Below are 21,044 nucleotides of genomic sequence, written 5' to 3' on the forward strand. Positions count from 1 at the left end.
GCCGTTTCCCCAGAGCTATCTCAAGGCACTTGGGAGCACAACAGTCAAAAGCAGAAACCACAGTGGGCCATCAGGGATAGAAGCCTGGCTTTGGGAGGAGTTTTCTGAAGGGCAGAGGGAAAGAAAGACCCTTTGGAAGGATTGGCTGCACAGCTGGTCCTGGTGGATGTTCGGATCTGGGAACACTTGGTAGTCCCAGAGTGCTGTTCCTTTCCCAGGCTATCAGCGATCGCACAGAAACGCATTCAGAGTCTCAAGAGCCCATCATTTCCACATCCCACCGCGGCTGGCACATGGGCGATGGGTGCGCCGCGGAACAGGCCCGCTGCCCAGAGGCAGCGGCCCAAGCGAGAGCCGGTTCGGCACGAGTGACCGCTTCCCGGGAGGGAGGGCATGCAGCGGGGGCTGGGGCCGGCGGTCAGAGTCCCGGCGGAGAGAGGACAGACAATAAGGCTGAGGTGGCCACAAAGCCCAATGAATAGCAGCAGCGCGGAGGGCCGATCCCCAGCGTTCCATAGGTGCGCACACAGGCTCTGCTTTTAGGAAAGACTCGGGCCCCGGGGCGAGCGCCGCCGCGTCCTCCCCGCAGAGCCCGCGGGGCGCGCAGGCCGGTGGCCTCGGGGCGCGGGCAGCGGCGGCCGGGCGCCCTCCCCGCGCCCGGCAGCGCCGGGCAGTGCCAGCCCAGCGCAGGGCGCGCGCTGACGCAGTGCGGCCACCGGCCCCGATCGCCCGCCGGGAGGGTAAGGGGGTGGCGGGAGCAAGCCGGCCCCGCAGGCCGCGCCCCCGGGGGGCAGGGCGCGCGCACAGCGCCGTCCGGAGGCCGCGGGCGGGAGGCCCGAAGCTCCGACGCCGCCGCGCTCGCCATTCAAGCGCCGAGTCCCCGCCCCAGAGCCGGGTGCGCGGGGGAGGGGGCGGGCGCCGCCGCTGAATCACCGCCCTCCGCAGCGCCGCCACCTTCCCATTCAGTCGCCCAACATGGCTGGAGCGCGGCGGAGGTGAGCCGGCCGCCCCGCCGCTGCAGCCCCTGCGCCCCCCGCGCCCAGCGCCTCCGCCCCGCGGTGCCAGGCCCAGGCCCGCCGTCCCCCGCCGGCATGTGGGGCGCCCCGGACGAGAGCTCCGTGCGGGTGGCTGTCAGGTGAGCACGGACCGGCGGGCGGGCTGCGGGGACCGGCTCGGTCCGGCCGGGGCACCGGCAGCCGCGATGCGGGGACCGGAGGGGCGGCCCGGGGCGGGGGGACTCGGGCAGCCGGGTGCCAGCGGCTGGGCACACACGGCCGGGCGCTGGCGGGGTCCCCCCGGCGGTCCCCGCGCCGCCGGCGTTTGCAGGTGGCGGCGGCTGCGCAGCGCCGGGGCCCCGGGGGCTCTGCCTCCCTCCGGGTCCCGCACCCTCCCGGGGCGATCGATCGCCCACTGGGCTTTGCCTGCAGGAGCACCCTCTCTCTGCTGGGCTGGGTGCTTTGTTATTATTATTATTATTATTATTATTATTAATTATTATTTATTTCGAGAGCGTCTGTCATACGTGTCCGTACAACCCTGCAGGAGCACCCTCTCTGCTGGGCTGGGTGCTTTGTTGTTATTATTATTATTATTATTATTAATTACTATTTATTTCGAGAGCGTCTGTCCTACGTGTCCATGCAACCCTGGCCTCCTCCTTGAGGCAGGAGACAAAGCACCGGACTGACAGCGTTTCTCCCGGCAGGTTGGGGGTGTCCATGCAAATGGAAGCCTCCTTCGGCATCACTGCCAAGTGGATAATGGCACCAGCGTGTGCGTGTAGCAGCCACATCTGGCCTCTGGCCTCTTAGGCGTGGGGATGGGAGTTGTTTTTAAGATGAAAATCGCTGGGGATAGGTCCAGTAGAAGAAAGAAAAGCCTTCAGCCAGTGGAAGGGTTTAAAACATGCGTTACGGAGTGAAACGTCCCGAGGTTAAGCCGGGTGGAACCAGGATGAAATTAGACATGCCCGGGTGTGAATTTGGAAACACCTGGATCCCTCTGAACCGCATGTTGGTCCATGACAGACACACGAGTGTTGAATGTAATTTAGACCGTTTTGATACGTGTCAAAAGAAGCAGAGCCCTGACAGTTGCTCATGGAAAATTGCAACATCATCCCTGAAATATTAATGAAGCATTCATGGTGGAATAAGTGCGTGGCTTACACAGCTGGGACAGAACTGCTACTGTGAATTCGCTTCTCTCTGTGGGCACTTTCAGGGTTATAAAAATAATCTTTTTCTGGTAAATTGTGCTCTGAAATCCTCCACTCTCGTGGTCTTTCTGGAAAGCCATTTTGCAGACCCTGTCATGTCAGCATTCCTAAGTCATTTTCGTGAAAAATCTTGATGAGGCATAGAAATGGTAGTTTTATATATATACTTTGTATCTTTAAGCAACTTTAAAGAATGAAATGAATTTTAAAGATCTTTTAACATGCCCTTTACAAGACCAAGAAATGACCACCCACGGAAGTGACAGTTTTATGAGTTAGAATCACCTGTTACAAAGCTTTTGAAGTTTGAATTTGGCCTTCTTGGTTGTTCTCCACCTACTTATCCAATTGTTGGATTAGTCTGTTTCTCCTCTTTCTGCTATTATGTCTCTTTTGGTCTTTTCATACTTATTGGTGATGGTACCCTGGCAGAGGAAGGGAAGGGAAAAGACAGAAAACCCAGTAAGATAATTTTGTTAGTTAGCTGATCTGGTCAAGCAACATGACCAAGGAGCATACAGTAGTAATGGAAACATAAAATTTGGCTGCGAGAGAAGCCATTTTTACAGATGTAAGATTTTTATCTGTGAATTCTCTAGAATCAGCATAGGGCTATGTGTTGGCCGTCCTATTAAATCTGATGCTGCTTTGCAGTGGAGGTGAGCAGAACTTTGGGTCACCCTAAAGTGGTTCTGACATGCTCAACAGCATTTTGCAAGTGAATTAATGTGGTTCTGATTGCTGGTAAAGGCTTTATAAAACACTAGCAATTTAGTAAGCCACATTGTGAAGATTTGTTTTTGTTTTTTCTTCATTAAATACATTGAGTAGATCCGCTCTCTAAACTTATTTTGCATAGGATAGAAATAGCTTAGAGCACTTTGGTATTAATACAGCGCTTGGCCATATATTTTTATTTACAACAAACATCTATTCGGCATATATTCCCATCTCCATTATCCAGACTTCTGAGCTATAATGGTTGGGCACCTACCATGTTCTAGGATCAGTGCTGTGTGTTCAGATGTTTTATATCCTGTGAAATCTCACTTGTTCCTCGTAACAATCTTAGCCTTAGGTCCAGTCCTGTTATTATTATGGCCATTTTACAGATGAGACACAGAAAGATTAACCTGAGAGCAAGTGGCAGAACAAGAGTTCCAACCCAGACAGCTGACTCTCCCTAGCCAAATGGTTAACCATTAAGCCTACAGAGGTGAGCGCAAAGGCATGCTTTGCAAAGCTTTTCTTAGAATAAGGTCACTTGCCTCTTCCTGGTTCTGTACTAGTTCAACTGCAAATGAGCGGCTCTGACAGGTTATGCATAAATAGATGTTGCTAGAAAAGATAGAGAGGTCAGAGAGGACCCGAACTTAAGGCTAAAATATTTCCTCAAAGTCTTTAATCTTTCCAGTGTCCTCCCAGCCTACCTCCAGTTTGTGATAAGCCTTATCAGCAGGGTAAATAAAAATCAACAAATAGACACACATCAGCAGGGCATTTAACCTGCTTTCCCCCTTCAATGTATAATGTCATAACAGGTAATAAATAGGGTTGACTCTACCTGTGTAAGTAAACAAAAATGTCATAGAGATTCTTGTGTTTTATTCCATATAGAAAGTTACTAGTATGCCAGAGCTAATGACTATTTTAGGTTTCTCAAAATAAGCGCATGGGTCATGTAAAGCTTTGGGGAACAGAAGTTGAACAGAAAGTTTCTCATTTAGGGAGAACATTTTTAATCCTATTTCTGAAAATGCCTTTTGACAGAGTATATCCGAGGTGTTCTGCAGGGTATCTTTCATTGTGGTAGAGGTGGATTCAGGTGACAGCCACACCTCACATTACCGATGAGCCCTTGAAGTATGATTAATGCTATTAATGCTGCCGAGGAACTAAATGCTAAAGGATTCTAAACATTGGTCCTTGATTTAGTTTTTGGAAAAATTTTATGTATGCTTGGAACAACTTGGTATGTGGATCTACTTTTTTGACTGTCAAGTTGATGAAATCTAAAAATGGATGTATTTCTGATGAATAGCTAGTGTCCTAATTGACATGTGTAGAAGTGTAATGTTTGCATTGGATTTCAAAGACTTATGAAAAGAAAGAATGTAAATATATCAATAATCTTTATATTGAATATTTCAATATATGGACTTAAATAAAATATTGTTAAGGCCGGCTGGTGTTGCTCAGTGTTTGAGCGTCTGCCCATGAACCAGGAGGTCATGGTTAGAGCACATGCCTGGATTTCGGGCTTGATCCCCAGTAGGGGGCATGCAGGAGGCAGCTGATTGATGTTGCTCTCTCATAGATGTTTCTATCTTTCTATCCCTCTCCCTTCCTCTCTCTAAACTCAATAAAAATATATTTTGAAAAATATTGTTAAAATTAATTTCATCTTCTTAATTTTCCTTTTTAAAAATGTGGCTACCAGAAATTTTAAAATCAAATATAGTGTTGTTCACATTACATTTCTATTGGATAGTGTTGCTCTATAATTTAAACAAGGTGAATAAATATAAAATAAAACTGTTCAAGCCATCCTATCATAGACTAAGATCAAGAAAATACCAAAATATTAGGTGCCTGTTTTTAGATGGTCACACACACACACATACACAGGATTAGATTTATTAGTACCCTTTTTCCCCTCCCAGTGCATAGGTGTTGAAAGTTACTAATTATGTAGAAAGTTACTAATTAAAGTTACTAATTACTCCATATGGTAGCTGATTCTAAATCTAAGACATCATGAGATGGTGTATCCTTTTCCTTTCCCTGTTGTAACGCTAACGTAACATTCGAAACTTCTTTCCTTTATAAGAACTTCTGCTTGCAAAAGGTATCAAGAGCTGAATGAAAATGGAGACACAGACCATTGTGTTTTCACATCGTTGTTAATAGACAGTATGTCAGTGATTTTCAACTAGTGTGGCGCAAGAATTGTTAAAACATGCAACTCCTGACTATTTAGTCAGGGGCACTGACCTCTTTCCCTTAGATTGTCAAATTAAAAAATGACAACAGCCAACACAAAGCCCTCCAATGTGAATGAATCAAAATTATGCCTGTTTTTTTGTTTTGTTTTTTTGTCAGATTGGCAAAAAATGTATTTTCTGTTGTGCTGCAGAATTGTGGTCATTAGTCCATGTGCTGTGAAATGAAAAAGGTTGAAAATCGTTGGCCTGTGTGGTTGTGAGCTAAAATTTCTTTGCTTGGCTTTGGCAGTGAACAGTACCGATCCCTGACAGTGAGCTTGGATGTTGTCTGATTTACTGTGTTTCACCTCACTGAAGACTTGTAACAAGTAGCACTGCTCAGCAGGCTCAAAGGCTCCTGAGACAGTCCAAGGCTCTGTTACGAGGTCTGTCACTGGCACTGATTTGCAAATCGAACTCTCTGAACTCTTCTCTTTCCTCATGCTGAGGTGGCCATGTAATGGCAGGAAGGGTTGTGCAAACGTTCCATATTCAGTCCATTAAATATATGATTTTTGTTGTTGTGTGCCTGTTGACAGGAAGGCACTATTTTACCATTTCTATCTTGACTTTTCCAACAATGTGTTGGGTACTCTGGTTACTGAAGAGGAAACACTTGCTGGTAGGCTTTTGTGGTCTCTTTGTTTCATTCTGGTTATAATATAAATTAAATTTTATTTAATCTACAAAGAGACCCTATGAGGTGGGATGGACAGATGAATAAAATATTATACAGATGAGTAAAATGTGTCTCAGGCACACTGGCGACCTCTTCAAGATTTCTCAGCCACTGTGTAAGGAGAAATGGAACTCAAAATCAGGTTTCTGATATCTATTTCTGTGTTCTTAAACATATTTCCAAAGGCTTTCAAGACATTTCACATACTAATTTCAGTGTAGTAAAGATCTTTCAAGCTGACTCACGAATATACAGATGGGGAAATTATCTGAAACAATTTAACGTTTAGAAAATGTAGAAATAGAGAAGCAAGGCTCTCAGAAATATTTATTGATTGAAATAGATGGTTATCTGATGTTTGGTCATTTGTTTATTCCTTCCTTAATGCAACAAATATCTATAAAGTGCCTACTATGTGTTGGATGTTGGATGCTTTCCTACCACTGAGGATATGTACATATTACAGCATGATGCCTGCCTGATGGAGCTTAGACCTAGCAATAAGAAGCTTTTCGAATGCACAAACTATGTTGGAACGAACAAAATATAGTCAGCAGCACAAACTAGACGTGAACAACAATTGTTGCAGTGCAGTTTTATTTCTCCCTTATTTTTTTCAATGGCATATATTAGTTCATACATTTTTTAAGAACAGTGGTTAAAAATGAAAGGGTGTACCTCTTCCAAACATATTTCATATAAAAATTGAACTCCAAAGCCTATGCATTAGAAGGATTTTACTTATATTATGTCCCACTTGATATAATATACATGCTCTACTTATATTTATTTATTTTTGGATCAGGAAGTAAGGAAAGAGAAGAGTAAAAACTAGCAGATGATGTGAGCTGAAAAATAGTGAAATTATTTTATTTACCAAATGAGTTGATACATTTCAAGTTTATTGAATTTATGAAATATGATAGACCTGTTTGTTTCGAAGTTCAGATTTCATGTCTAATTATCACTACCCCTTGAGCTCTTGCATCTTTCCTGCTAATTGGTTAATATTTTGATGCATAATTATGGGGTAGTGAATGATGCACTAGAAATTCCAGTTCAGTGAAGCCATGAAAGCAGAAATTATCTTGGCAGTTAATTCCCTAATCTACCCAATCTTCCATTTCACGTCAATTTCTCCTCAAAGAAGGGAACTTGGAATTTTCATTATTATGGATGTTTTTCCCCCAAGACAAGTTACAACTCACTTGTGAGACTCTGACTTATAGATGGTTGTTTTCTGTCAACATTAGACATGACCTTTATCTGAGTTTGAGATCAGGAAGAAAGAAAAACATACAACAATGAAAATGCATGCCAAATAATAGAAAGTATGTGTACACAGTATATCATTAGAATAATTTTATGCAAAATAAAACAATGCTTGCTATTTTCAATGCTTGTCTCTGGGAAGCGGATTTGTGAATTCTGTGTTTCAACCTGGTTTCCCAGTGGATTAACTATGTAATCTTCTCAGAGTGTTAAAATAGTTTTCCCGGGGCTCAGGCTTTATTTGAGGCAAATGACAGCCAAGCCAAAGGGGCAATTTTCATGACATCTCACAATTATGATGAAGTCTTTCTGGATGTTTGAGAATTACATTTGAGGTTCCTTTGTCCTTTGTTTTTTGAAATTGTTAGGCATTTTATATATAGAACATAATTTTTAGTATCTCTATAATTATTGACAAAATTGATATAGAACTGGAAGGGAACCTTCACGGGGCCAGCTGGTTGAAACTTTTTTTTTTTTTTTTTAAGACAGTTGAGGCAATAGCAGCCCAGACAAGTTGAGAGAATTGCTTGAGGACCCACAACTAGCAGCTCAAGTCTTCTTTGTGCTGTACATTTTGCTGGCAGACATCCCAGAAGTAGAATAAACTTAAAAAACTGCAGTTTTAATCCCTTAAGCACTCCCTATAAAAGTTTAATTTGACATTTAGGTGAGTTCTCCCATCTCAAGGCCCATTATTTTGGCTTCTAGAAACTGGACCAGTGATTCTAGCAAGTGGGAAACCCTGGAGGAGATATCCAACCTTATATTCCTGGTATATTCAAATGTGAAGAAATGGCCAAAACTGAGCAATAAAAATAATACAGACAGCTTTCAACACTGGCATGTAACACATGGATGCTTTAACAGCAGCTCCAAAAGGGCAGAGTGGGAGTAGTCTAATTTTGAAATAATGATAAACATGGACGGGTAAATAGCAGGATTTTGTAAATGCTCAGCCTGGAATGTGTGGCCTCTCCTCTTCCCCTCACCTTGATTCTTACAACTTTCCCCTCTACTCCTGTAGACTTGAGGATTATACCACATTGAAGCAAAAAACAGCCTCATTACAGAGGAAGTGAGGCTTTTGCTGCAATGTGCTATAATTTTTTTGCTGCAGGGTGGGGTTGAGGTAGAGGTCAAATGGGGTGAGGTGAGTTGCATTTATTGGGATCTGGAATTGGAGATGGAGGAAGAAATCTGAGTGGTTTCCAAAGACCCCTTTTGAGTATTACTTTACTAGATAGGTGGTTCTCAACATCTAAATAATATATCAGCCCTTCCCATCCTTATTTTTGAAAGGAAATAAAGAATACAGCACAATTTGGCCATAATGGAGACCCATCATCTAACAAAATATCCTAAATCTCATCGCTTCACAAAGCCTGTCTAGACTGCTCCCATGCAGGGACATTTCTGCCTTTTGAAGCGATTCATCTTCTTGGTATGATTCTTCTTCCACTCTCTCTAAAATCCCAATGGGAGGGATACATGCAGTGTAGTAGTGATTTTTACTATTTGGCTTAAAATGTTCCCCAAACTCAGAGAACATGTAATGCTTTTTGTTGTTGTTCATTTTTTTGTAGAAGATGCTAACAGTATTGACAGCATTATCACAATAGAACATTTTAAGGGCATTGGGGTTATTGAATCGAAACAAGATGATATCTACACATCTAGTTTGGAATGGAGGTCATTCAGGATTTAATCCCAGGATCATTAATTTATGTCTCTTGTCCTCCATCTGCAGTAAAAGCAAGCAAGCAAGAAAGAAAAAAATTCACATCTGGTTGTGGAAAGGTGGGCAGCATGGGCCCAGGGACTGAACAAGGTCAGCTCAAGGTTCATTCCCTGCTCTTTGAATCTCAGTGTATAGTAACATTTTAGTTTGTGAAATTATTCTCAGCTTTGGGAAGCCTTGTCTGTCCCTTAGGCACGACAATATCAGTTCTCTAAATAGCATAAATTATATATTTTTTTCAGAGTAGATATGCATATTCATTGACACAGCTGCACAGTCAGGTTGGAGTTCTAAATAAGCGACTGTTCCTTTCAGCAAGCAGGAACAAGAAACCTTGGAGAGGGTCAAGCTGTAGTTATTCATTAGTACACCATGTGATCAACATACTGCATCGTACGTATGTTGATGCGGTATGTTGATCACATGGTGTACTATGAGGCACAGGGCATTTCTAAATCAATTGTATTCTAATTTTATTTTCCTTTTTAAGATATATATTTTTGTTTATTACATAATTTTTGAATGTCCACTGTGTACTGGAATCACAGAAGTTGGAGGCATAAAAGCAATAGGAAGTGAATGATAGAATGAACATTGGATGGTTAAAACCTTTTTTGGTCTGGACTCTTACCAGTGATAAACTTGTCATTAAGTAGGAGTTATCCACTTAACCTCAGTGGACTTTGGAAAGGATTAAAAGAAATAACCACGTGAAAGCATTTGGAAAACAGTTTTTACACAAACATAGGCAGTAATAATATTAGAGATGAGTTTGAGATAACCAGCAATGGGAGTGTTGGTTATATTCCAAACTCGAGCAATTGGGTTAGTCATTCTCTAATATGTAACCCATAACTTGAGTTTGCAAAGTGCTTGTAGCTGTTTGCATTTTTTTGTTTTTGAGTGTCTATTACTTGTATCACTATGAATGAAACAAAAATGTGTTTAAATACTTTTTAAAATTCTTATCTAGTCTCCTCTGCTTTTTTTTGTTTGTTTTCTATATGCAAATCACATGCTTTGTTGCTCTATCATACCAAATTCCTTCTTTTATAATTTAATAAAATCCACTATTTTTATTCCTACCTCTCTCTTTCCACAAAGACTTTCAGTTGTTATGGTTTTTAGTGTTTAGTAAAGTTGCTATCTTATACTTTGTCAGATTAACAATAAGATGGAGTTATATTTCCCACTAGTTGCTTATCCTATTGTAAGAGGAACATGACTAAATTGGTTGATAAAAATGTGAATTTTCCTTCTGAATTATCTTGCATCAAATTTTTGAAAATGTTGCTAATGCTTTCCTTGCTTCCTCTCAAGTATGGCAATAATACACTAAACAAGGCCACAGATTAAAGAGAGCTGCAAGGAGTAAACCGAGTAAAAATACTAGAAATAATAGTAACACTGGATTGAAAAATAAATTTAGATTTTTTATAAAAACTGTTTTCTAGCACCTGGAGCTGATGGAGCAATGTGCCTGTAGTATTCATTGGTGGCACTAAGGGAAGAGTTAGCTGAAAGCATTTTAAAAGAAGATTGATACTTAGAAGCAGGGAATAGATCTTCCAAGCCTAGTCTACTGATCACAAAATCAGGTTTTAATTTAATTGTATTTGATTTTTTTCTAGTATTGAAATAATGTAATTAGGTTAGTAAAAGTACCGGGAAAAGATAAGACAAATATCATAGTTCATCACCTTCACATAATAACTTTGTGTCCGTTTTCATATGTATATCTACATTTTTAAAATTGTTATAATCTGGATACACTTTTATAGCCTGACTAGAGGCCTGGTGCACAAAAATTCATGCACTTTGCGGGGGAGGTGGCATCCCTCAGCCTGGCCTGTATCCTCTCGCAGTCCAGGAACCCTCGGGGGATGTCTGACTGATAGGTTAGGCCTGTTCCTCTTAGTGCTCCTGCGGAGGTGGGAGAGGTTCCAGCACCACTGCTGCACTCACCATCCATGAGCTGGGCTTCTGGGCTTCTGGTTGAGCAGCACTCCTGCCCCCTCTCCCCGCTTGGGAGCGCACTGACCACCAAGGGGCAGCTCCTGCATTGAGCGTCTGCCGCCAGTGGTCAGTGTGCGTCATAGCAACCGGTTGTTCTGCCATTCATTCAATTTGCATATTAGCCTTTTATTATACAGGATATTTACACTTTAGAGCAAGCATATCAAACTCGTAGCCAGCGGGCCTCAAGTTTGACAAACAATGAGTTTGACATTTAATATATATTAAATTCCATATATCAAATGAATTTAATTGACAAGTCTTTATTGTGTAATAAGGACATTAATTTCATTTTTCTAAGAGTTTTGCTATGTCGTATAATTCTTGGCAATGTTGGTAATGTTTTTATTTCTACTGATAAGTTACACTTTTTCCTGGAATTGAAGTCTCTAAATAAGAGCTTTTTTTTCTTTCAGCTTCTTAGTATCAATCTTCTTTTAAAATGCTTTCAGCTAAGTCTTCCCTTAGCTCCACCAATGGAACAAGAAACCTTGAGAAAGGATCAAGCTCTAGTTACTAATTATGATGTGGTATTTTGATCAGAAGTGGGAGGAGAGTGCCATTCAACAGAATATATAATTTAATATTTCAACATCTTCAGTACCTAACATTAAGCAATATATATATATATATATATATATATATATATAATGTGTTAGGAGAATACACACATTTGCTCTGCACATTAGTTTAATCTACTGATGGTAAGCCAAACACAGGTTCATAACCATGCCATGTTCCTTGAAAATCAGTTCATTTCTTAGGTATTTATTTGACTTGTGTTCACCTCAGTTCAACACAAATATTTTTGTTTGAGTGGCCTATTGGTCACCCAGTCTGCATCTGTTCTGTCCTAAAATGGAAGTTGTCAACTGCTGAATGATTAAGCATGAGAGTACAGATTTCATTCCTCATTATTTGACCTCCCATTTAAGGTCCCTTAATCCAAATGTGACATCTGTGACATTTTCAAGTCTCCATTTAGGCAATACAATATGATGCTTTTGAATTTTAGTTGGCCAACTTGGCCTTAAATTGACAACACGTTCTCTCTGTCCTTGATTATGTTCTTATCTATTTTGTTTCATATGTGTAACTGGACCTTGCATTACCCTTGTAGCAGATTTGGTTCTTGAGTATAGGGTTTCTTTAGTTATCTTTGTTTTGAATTTTGTATTAACTTGGTATCACTCCACATAATTTTTCACTTCTCTTGTTCAAGTGTTCTATGACTGCAATTCTCAACATAGAGTCACCCAGATTTGATGATTTCACAAATTTAAATTTGGGCATATTTTGATATTGATTTTGTGGTCTCATTTTATATATTTTATTGTTAGGATTCTACCTTATTCTATTTAAAAATAGGCATAAAGAGATTATGTGGTATTGAGAGCTGTGGGTATTGGTGATTTTTAAGTCCAGTGATTTCAGTGTGATGTTTAATAATAAAGCCAAGATTATGAGTCTGATCCCTGGATGGACTTGGTAGCTTTGCTGCTTTTTAATGTAACCTTTGCAATCACAACACGTACTGTTGCTTGAAGCAGTGACTGGATAATAGTAAGGATGAATCAGTACAAATCAGTCAACACTGGTGAAAATATAATATCTCCAACCATGTTCTAGAATTCTCATTCCCTCTATTAGATCATTATGCATGAAAATATTTTTATACTCTAAGTTTACAGGGGGATCAATTGGAGAAAAAGATACCTACCTTAGATGTTTGTTGTGAAATTAAGTAAGATAATGTACATAAACCCTATCATAGTACTAGCATTGGTAAATGTTTTATAAAGCATAGTTGCATCCGGCTGGTGTGGGTCAGTGGATTGAGCATCATCCCATGCACCAAGAGGTTGCTGGTTTGATTCCTGGTCAAGGCACATGCCCGGATTGTGGGCTCTGTCCCCAGTAGGGGGTGTGCAGGGGGCAGCCAATCTATGTTTATCTATCATTGATATTTCTATATTCTCTCCCTCTCCCTTCCTTGCTCTAAAAAAATCAATAAAAACACATTTCTCTCTGAAATCAATTTATATACATACACACACACACACACACACACACACACATATATATATAATATATATAATTTTTTTTAAAGCATGAACTTTAGAGTCACATAGATTTGAGTTCAAAATTTTAGGACAGTCCCTTAATCTTTGTGGACCTTAATTTTCTTATCTATAAATGGAGTTAATACCTATTTTGTAGGATTGTTAAGATTATATGAATGTTGTAAATGCCTTGCATTTAGAAGTGTTTGAGAAATGTTAGATTCTTTTTCCTTTTTTAGTTTTCCCTCTTTCTTCCTCTCCTTCTTCCTATTACCTCTTCTCCCCCTCTCCATTTATCTCTATCTTTTTAAAATTTGTATTTTACCTCTTCTAGGTAAGACTTGCAGTGACTAACCATACTTTTTTCCCTAATCACCTCAAAGTAGGGATAATTTTTTTGGTGAGTTTTTTTTTTTTTTTTTTTTTTAATAAAATTTCACCTTCATCTTGGCTTTGTCTATCTTTGAGGTGAAGATTAAGAGTACTAATCTCATAGGATTGGCATGAGAATTATTTGGTATATTTATAAAGCACTCAGCATAATGCTTGACATATAGCAGTCCTCAATAAATGTTAGTTGTAATCATTAACTTGCAAATGTATATTTATTTTTAAACAAGGATTCTCTTAAGTCTTCACTTGAGGCCCCTTTTTACAATTTATTATGTATCTCTCTAATGATGAAGAAGAGGGGAGATGGAGGATGGGAGAAGTAGGAAGAGATTGATAAAAGGGTATAAACTTTCAAGTATAAGAGGAACATAGTTTGAGGATCTAATAAATAATATAGTGACTATAATTGATAACACAGTATTGTGTAATTGAAATTTGCTGAGAGTAGGAATTAAATGTTCTCATTAAAGAAAAAGAAGAGAAAAATATGTGAGGGGAAGGATGTGTTAGTTAACTTGGAGAGGGAAATCCTTTCACAATGTATGTTATATGAAATCACCACAATGTACACTTTAAATATCATATAACGTTGTCAATTATATCTCAATAAAGTTGAAAAGAATAATAGTGCATTTTATATTAGATAGTATATGACCATGATATTACCGAAGTTATCAGTATTGTATTTATATAATAAAATGGATGTCTTGGTTTGTCCATATAAATACAAGTTGTGAAAGTCAAGATTGAGGAAATTATACTTTCTTGAACACGTTGAATAACATTTTTAAAATCTTTGTCCTCTGTGGGAATGTATACTAATGGTATTACATTCCTTTCTGTATCTTTAAGGGCATGGGAAAACTTATTGATTTGCAACTGCTTACCTAGCAGGGTGAGCTGACTGACATGTTAATCCTTAAACCTCTTATATATATTGCTTGATGTATCATTAACCTGAGTATACTTCTACTTATACCCACAGAGTTTTCAACCAAGACTGCAGAAATGATCTGAAACACGTACACACACTCACACTTACACACAATTTTCATGGTTAACATGAAAAAATTAAAAGATTTGATAGAGTTGAGTTTCTTGCTAACTTAGAATAGTCATCTGATTAATTTTGTCCTTTTGTAGTTCATATGTCATTTTGCATATTTTTAAAATTAATTACCATGATTAAATAAAAAATAAATTTGTGACATTTTTTTCATAAGACCTTACTCATTAGGTCTTCCTTGTTTATACAATAGTAGCTGCTGAAATCTTTGACTAGTTGACTAGTTTTACTTGCATTGAAAAACAAGTTTCTGAGTGATATGACATCAATAAAGTCTGAAACAGAAATTATTCTGAACACAAATTACTTTTTAAAATCTGTTTAGAAAACAAACTTGACTGAACTGGTAAAATAAATACTTTTTGTGTCCTTCACAAGTTGGTTTACAGTGAGATGAAACACCGTGAAGACAGATGAACTTAGAAAATATGTGGTAGAAAATTAAGTGGACTGTTGAAGATGCTTAACACAGTACGACTTGCTGTCTATTACAAGCAGAAGAACGCTCCCAATATTAGCTATTAAACTAATAAACACAGTGGCAGAAATAATGTAACAGTATAAATATTCTTCAAAATCAATCATCAGGTTCCCTCTCCTCATATCTAAAAAACATATGCTGCCCTGACTGGTGTGGCTCAGTGGATAGAGCATCAGCCTGCAATCTGAAGGATACCAGGTTTGATTCCAGTCAAGGGCAGGTACCTTGGTTGCGGGCACATCCCCAGTACGGGGTGTGCAGGAGGCAGTTGACTGATATTTCTAACTCTGTATCCTTTTCCCTTCCTCTCTGTAAAAAAAAAAAAAAATCAATAAAATATATTTAAAAAAACAAAACAAAACAAAAACACACAAAAAAACAAAACACTGCAGATGCTTATATATCTGAGTTGGTTTCTGTATATTTTGATGAGAACCAGATACTTTTTTTCAAGTATCTGTTTACTCGAAAAACAAATACAATAACAGGAACACGTGTTTTAAAACCAGCCATCTTTGTGCCTTTTTTTTGACTATCAAGTATCTTTATTTGCACATTACAGACTTTTTCTTTTATGATTGAATATTTAGAAAATGAACTTTGGTGGTGAAAGGAGTGCTTTTGGACTCTGAGTGCAGCTCTCTTCTGTTCCACTGACTCACTTTGGGGTGGCTGTGGTATAAAAGTAAGCCTGTGGAAAATAACGTGACACCTCTCCATGACTCAAGTCCTTCTGCATGGGAAGTGGATTACACTTCTGCTGAGTGCTTTACAGCCTCTTTGTAAAGGGCTATGAAAGTGTAAAAAGAAAGCAAAAGTTACTTAGATAGGTAACTTTTAGATATTTTGGTGTTTTAAATGGAGTTAAAATAAAAATGAATTTGTGAGGATAATAAGTAGCTCTTCCCTGACCATTGCAATTCATCTTGGCTCAGATCAATTTAATATATTTCAATTTAATTCCATTCCACTATTAGCTATTGAGGCCCACTAAAATCAAGTGCACTCCCAACACTTTGCTTGGTACTCGGAGATGCAGGAGGAACTCAGTCCATTTGGGAGAGTCATTCAGTGTCCTTGCAGGACTTGATAGCTATCCCATGAAATATGCCATACATGTAATAGAACATATATGTACATATTATTGGAATAGTCTACCTCTATAGCCATTGTAATCATATTAGTCCACTTTTAAAGACACAATAATGACTCCCTATTTTCCAAAATAGTAATGTAAACTATTCGTAATCAGTTGTCTCATGACACCTAATCTTTCCAATCTCCTCAACTATAACATAGCCCTATTGGTCTTTTTGCTTTCATTTTTTTCCTCTGTACTCATCCTTTCCTGATTTTCATGCTCATTCCATGAAAAAACAATCCCTGTCCATAAGTTTTATTCTATTTTCATCAGACGTTATTTGCAAAGATTTATTGACAATTGCTCATCCACTCATATAAGGACATGCGTATACGCACATACATACAAAAGTGAGCACAATTAAAGACATATCCTTTCCCCACATAATTAATAACTAATTCCTTCAGAATGGCGAGCTTGGAGCTGAGTGAGTCAGGAAGCTCCCATGGAAAGTTCTCTAAAATATATTCCATTTCTAAGAATAGTTTGAATAAAGTTTAAAATCCTTTTGTTAATTGCATATTTATTTCTTATATCTACTTAATCAATCCCAAGGTCCTATGGGTAATATGCTGTGTTTTTTCTCAGGAGACTAATGAACTGTTTTATCTTTTAGATCCTAGGCACTTTGAACATGTGATGTTGGTAGAGTTATGAGCTTCCAGATGTTCTTGACAGCTTCGTTTGTGATTATCCAAACTTTTGATAGATGTATCTATCAAAGTAACCGGCTTTGGTTATAAGGAAATGGAGGAAATGATTTCCTAAGAGGAAAATGGGCTTTGACATCAAGAGAGTTGTTTGAACCAAACTTGTAGTTTTTAATCTTGGGTGAATTGTTTAAGCTGGCAAGCCTCAATTTCCTCATCTCTAAAAATTATTGTAATATGTATTTTATAGATTATTCTCTCCTAGCAGTACCTTTCCTGATTAATTCTATCATGTTCACATGTTTAAGTATGATTTATAGTATGTGGCAATGCTTTGCAAATAGTTGTCTTTAGTGTCTTGGGATTATGTTGTTGTCTTTTTCTTTCTCAATTAATTTTTAATTATTTAAGAGCACAGGCAGACTTTTATTTCTTCTTTGTCCTTCTCTGTGAAGTGATCAATACATCAGTAAGCATGTCAGATCTGGTTCTCCATACCAGAGGGGAAAATATAGTATACTCCTGATTATTCTTATGGAGACTTTAGTCAACCTGTCAAAAAATATTTGGTTACTATTGATGTTGCAGGAAGGGTGTTCTGGGTCTAGACTCTAGGATATAGATGTGAGCAAGATAAGAGTTTTCACTTTCAAAGAGCTAACATTGGGTAAGGATAGAGATCAAAAACATAAAAAATAATTTCAGGTATTAATAAGTACTGTGAAGAAGATTTAACAATATACTTAGCGTAATTGGTTCTGGCTGGGAGGAGCCAGTTAGTTGAGACCTGAATATTGAGCAGTGAACTATGAGAAGACCTCAGAGGAAGGCATTCTAAACAAAAACAAGTTCAAAAGCCATGAAAACAAGCTAGCCTGTTAGTGGGATGGTATGAAGAGCAGTACAGCCAAATATAGCAAATAAAAAGGAGGATGGCGGTAAAAACAAAGGTAGGTAGGAGCCAGATCATTTAGTGCCTTTTAGTCTAGAATGGAAATTTTGGACTTGCATTTGAGTGGGAAGGCTTTTAAGGAGCTTTAAGTGGGAATATGACACGATCTGATTTACATCTTAGAATGATAACTGATTGCTTGCTATAGAGAAGATGGACTGTGTTATAAGAGTTCAAAACGGAGGTGGGAGGCCAGTGAGAATTCTATTATTGTGTTCCAGAAAAGAGATGGAGGAGGCTTGGACTGAATAATAGCAGTACAGATGGTGAACAGAGCGTTTTGGAGATAGAGCTGTTAGGACTTGCTGATAAAGCATGTGATGACAAGAGAAGAATCAAGTAGATACTCAGTTCTGAGTGAAGAACTTGCTTTTTTTGGGAAAGGGGATCTATAGTTCTACTTTGTGCTGTGATTGCTAGGCTTTTGGGGCATCCTATTAAAGATGTCAAGTTGGCTATATATGAGTTTGGATCATAGGGAATATATCTGGGCTGAGGATAAACTTTTGAGAGGCAACAACATTTATGTGGTTGAAGAATGGGACTGTATGAGGTCACCCATAAAGGGAAAACATTTAAAGAAGACTCTTGGGAGAAAGCCCTGGGACACTAAAATTTAGAAGCCAATAAAAGGGAAAAAAATTCACCCAATGAGATTGGACAAGAGTATCCAGTGAAGTCAGAAAAAAAAATCAGGGGGATTATGTTATCTTAGAAGCAAGTCACCATTTTAAAATGTTGCTGGGAAGTCAAGTGAGATGTGAACAAAAATTGACCATTTGCTTTGGTGAGAATGTATTGGTGACTCAGATTTGAGCTGTTTCAGTGGAGTGGCCATTTGGCATGGATTAAGGAAAGACTGCGGCTAGATGAGAAAGCAGAGACAGTGAAATCAATAATGCTTTTAGAAGATTTTGCTGTGAATAGGAGCAGATAAATGAGATGAAGAAGAACAAGGTTAGGGGAAATTGTTTTAATGGATGATAATGAGCAATACTTATGCCTGACTTGAATGATTAAGGACAGGGAGAAATTGATGGTGATAAAGAGGACATAGTTGTAGGACTAACCCTTGAGAAGAGGACTAGGGTTAAGTGCAGAGAGAAATTAGAGAGAAGTAGCCTTAGGTACAAGCAAGGAGACTTCTGTTTTAACAAGAATCAGGGAATTTTTGGGTGTAGATGCATGCGGTCTGGAACTGGGAGTATAAAAAATGAAGTAGTAATCATCTGACTACATTTAAAAAACACACACCAAAAATAAGAATGTTTCTTGAGGTCAAACTGTGAGATAATGGTGCTGGGTGTATCACCGAAGGGATTTGAAGTTGCCAAAAATGATCATAGAAGTTGTGGTGAAGCGGAGACTGTAAGTGAGATCAATGTATGAGGTGGTGTGAGAAGGACAGCAATAAGGTCATTGAAGGTGGTGACATCTGATGACATGTGCTTCAAATAAGATGGAATCTTTGGAAGAAGAATGAGGAGAGACAAGTTGGGAACTGCACTAAGGAGCAAGAAGGAAACTTACCTCCAGGCAATGACTTATATGTGACTTGAAAGAAAAAAAAAAAGCTTTACTCAAGACTATTTCAGTAAAAGCCATGTCTTCAGAGGATGGGATGGTCACATTTTAGGTTGAGGGAATAGGTGAATTTCCAATCAGAGTAAATGAACTACCAACACTCAATCTATAGCAGAAACAAAAGTTCTGAACTCTAAACCATATAGTAACTCCCACGATCCTCACAATAAACCTATAATATGGAAACAGTCATGTTCTGCATAATGACATTTCAGTCATTGACAGACCACCTATGTGACCATGGTCCCATATATTATGTTGGAGCTGAAGAATTCCTGTTGCCTAGTGACATCGTCAGGTTGTAGCACAGTGCATTTACTCACATTTTTGGGGATGCTAGTGATGCTGATGTAGGTTATAAACAAACCTAGTCTGCTGCCAGTAATATAAAAGAATTTCACATACAACTATGTTCAGCATATTATACTTGATAATAACAATAAATGATTGTGTACTGGTTGATGTATTTACTATACCAGTGGTCGGCAAACCACGGCTCGCAAGCCATATGCACCTCTTTGGCCCCTTGAGTGTGGCTTTTCCACAAAATGCCATGGCCTGGATGAGTCTATTTTGAAGAAGTGGTGTTAGAAGAAGTTTAAGTTTAAAAAATTTGGCTCTCAAAAGAAATTTCAATCATTGTACTGTTGATATTTGGCTCTATTGACTAATGAGTTTGTCAACCACTGTACTATACCATACTTTGAACCGTTACTTTACAGTGTATTCTTTCTACTTACTGAAAAGAAAAGTTTGCTCTAAAACAGCATGCCGTGTTATGCTGGTAGCAGCCTCATACATCTCATGTTTACTGCCTCTCTTCACTGCATACTTTTCTCTTGTGCTTGATTTAATGTCATCTTGTTTTGTACAGTAACATGCTAGGAGCAATAGGTTCTGCCATATAGATTATGTGTGTAGTAGCTTACCATCGAGGCTTGTGACAGTCCCTCTAATGACACATTCCTCAGAATGTATCTCTGTTGTTAAGCAGCATTTCTGTACTATTATTAGTTCCACTTTATGAATGAGGAAATTGAGAAGTTAAGCAATTTTATTGGGCTCACACCTACAAGTGAAAGGGCTGGATTTGAATTCTGGCAAATTTGGTTCCAGCCACTGTCCCAGGTTGAACCACTTGTCTATCCTGCTGCTTTGGGACCACAATGTCTAACTGACAGCAGAGAGTGTTTAGGAAGGAAGTGAGGAATAGATGATGGGGCCAAATGTGAGGCTGTCTAGAGAGTAGTATTGAGTGAATATATATATATATATATATATATATTTTTTTTTTTTTGAGTGAATATTTTTATTTTAAAGGATGATCTGGGAAGTTTGGAGTTCTGATGGTGACTTTGGTGAACAGGAGTTTGAAACAGGAGCTGTTTCTATATTTTAGACCAAAGAGCAATTTTAAGATCTTTGACGGCTGGCATTGCTGGGGGCTGGAGATGTCCTGCTAATGGGGAGAAAGTGGGGAATGAAACTTTTGAGGTGGCTGGTGACATTACTGAGAGGGGGTAGAAGGGTGATTGATCTAAATTCAGGTAGCAATGCCCTGCCATGTTATCATCTTTATAGAGATGAAAAAAGGTATGCTTTATACCTATGAATTATCTTCAAAGTATCCCCAAGGTGAATTTTTAGCCTTATCTGTTATAGCCTGAAGATGAGAGAAGGATTGATAGTTGAAGAGCCAGTTTGGCCACTTCTTGGTAAGTGTGGGGATGTGTCTAGAAACTTCTCTTGTGGCTTGCAGTTAAATTAAAAGGCAACAAGAAAAGTCCCATTCTTTAATCTCGCT

The 21,044-nt window shown here is 39.0% G+C and overlaps 1 protein-coding gene across 19 annotated transcripts in view; it reads left to right on the plus strand.

Annotated features, from left to right (window-relative positions):
- The first annotated feature begins 907 nt into the window (after positions 1–907).
- KIF21A (kinesin family member 21A) overlaps positions 908–21,044 on the plus strand; it is a 136,146-nt gene continuing 116,009 nt past the window's right edge. For 5 of the 19 annotated variants that reach the window (XM_084877830.1, XM_084877816.1, XM_084877827.1 and 2 more), the window contains exon 1: positions 909–1,135. In XM_084877830.1, the coding sequence (XP_084733956.1) occupies positions 1,092–1,135 (44 nt within the window). In that variant the 5' untranslated portion in view covers positions 909–1,091. Of the gene's footprint in view, positions 1,136–21,044 lie in introns of all 19 variants that reach the window. The other 14 variants (XM_084877834.1, XM_084877820.1, XM_084877821.1 and 11 more) reach the window with 6 other exon arrangements.

The sequence above is a fragment of the Pipistrellus hanaki genome (assembly GCF_964339955.1).
Source record: "Pipistrellus hanaki genome assembly, chromosome: 3".
NCBI classification, from domain to species: domain Eukaryota; kingdom Metazoa; phylum Chordata; class Mammalia; order Chiroptera; family Vespertilionidae; genus Pipistrellus; species Pipistrellus hanaki.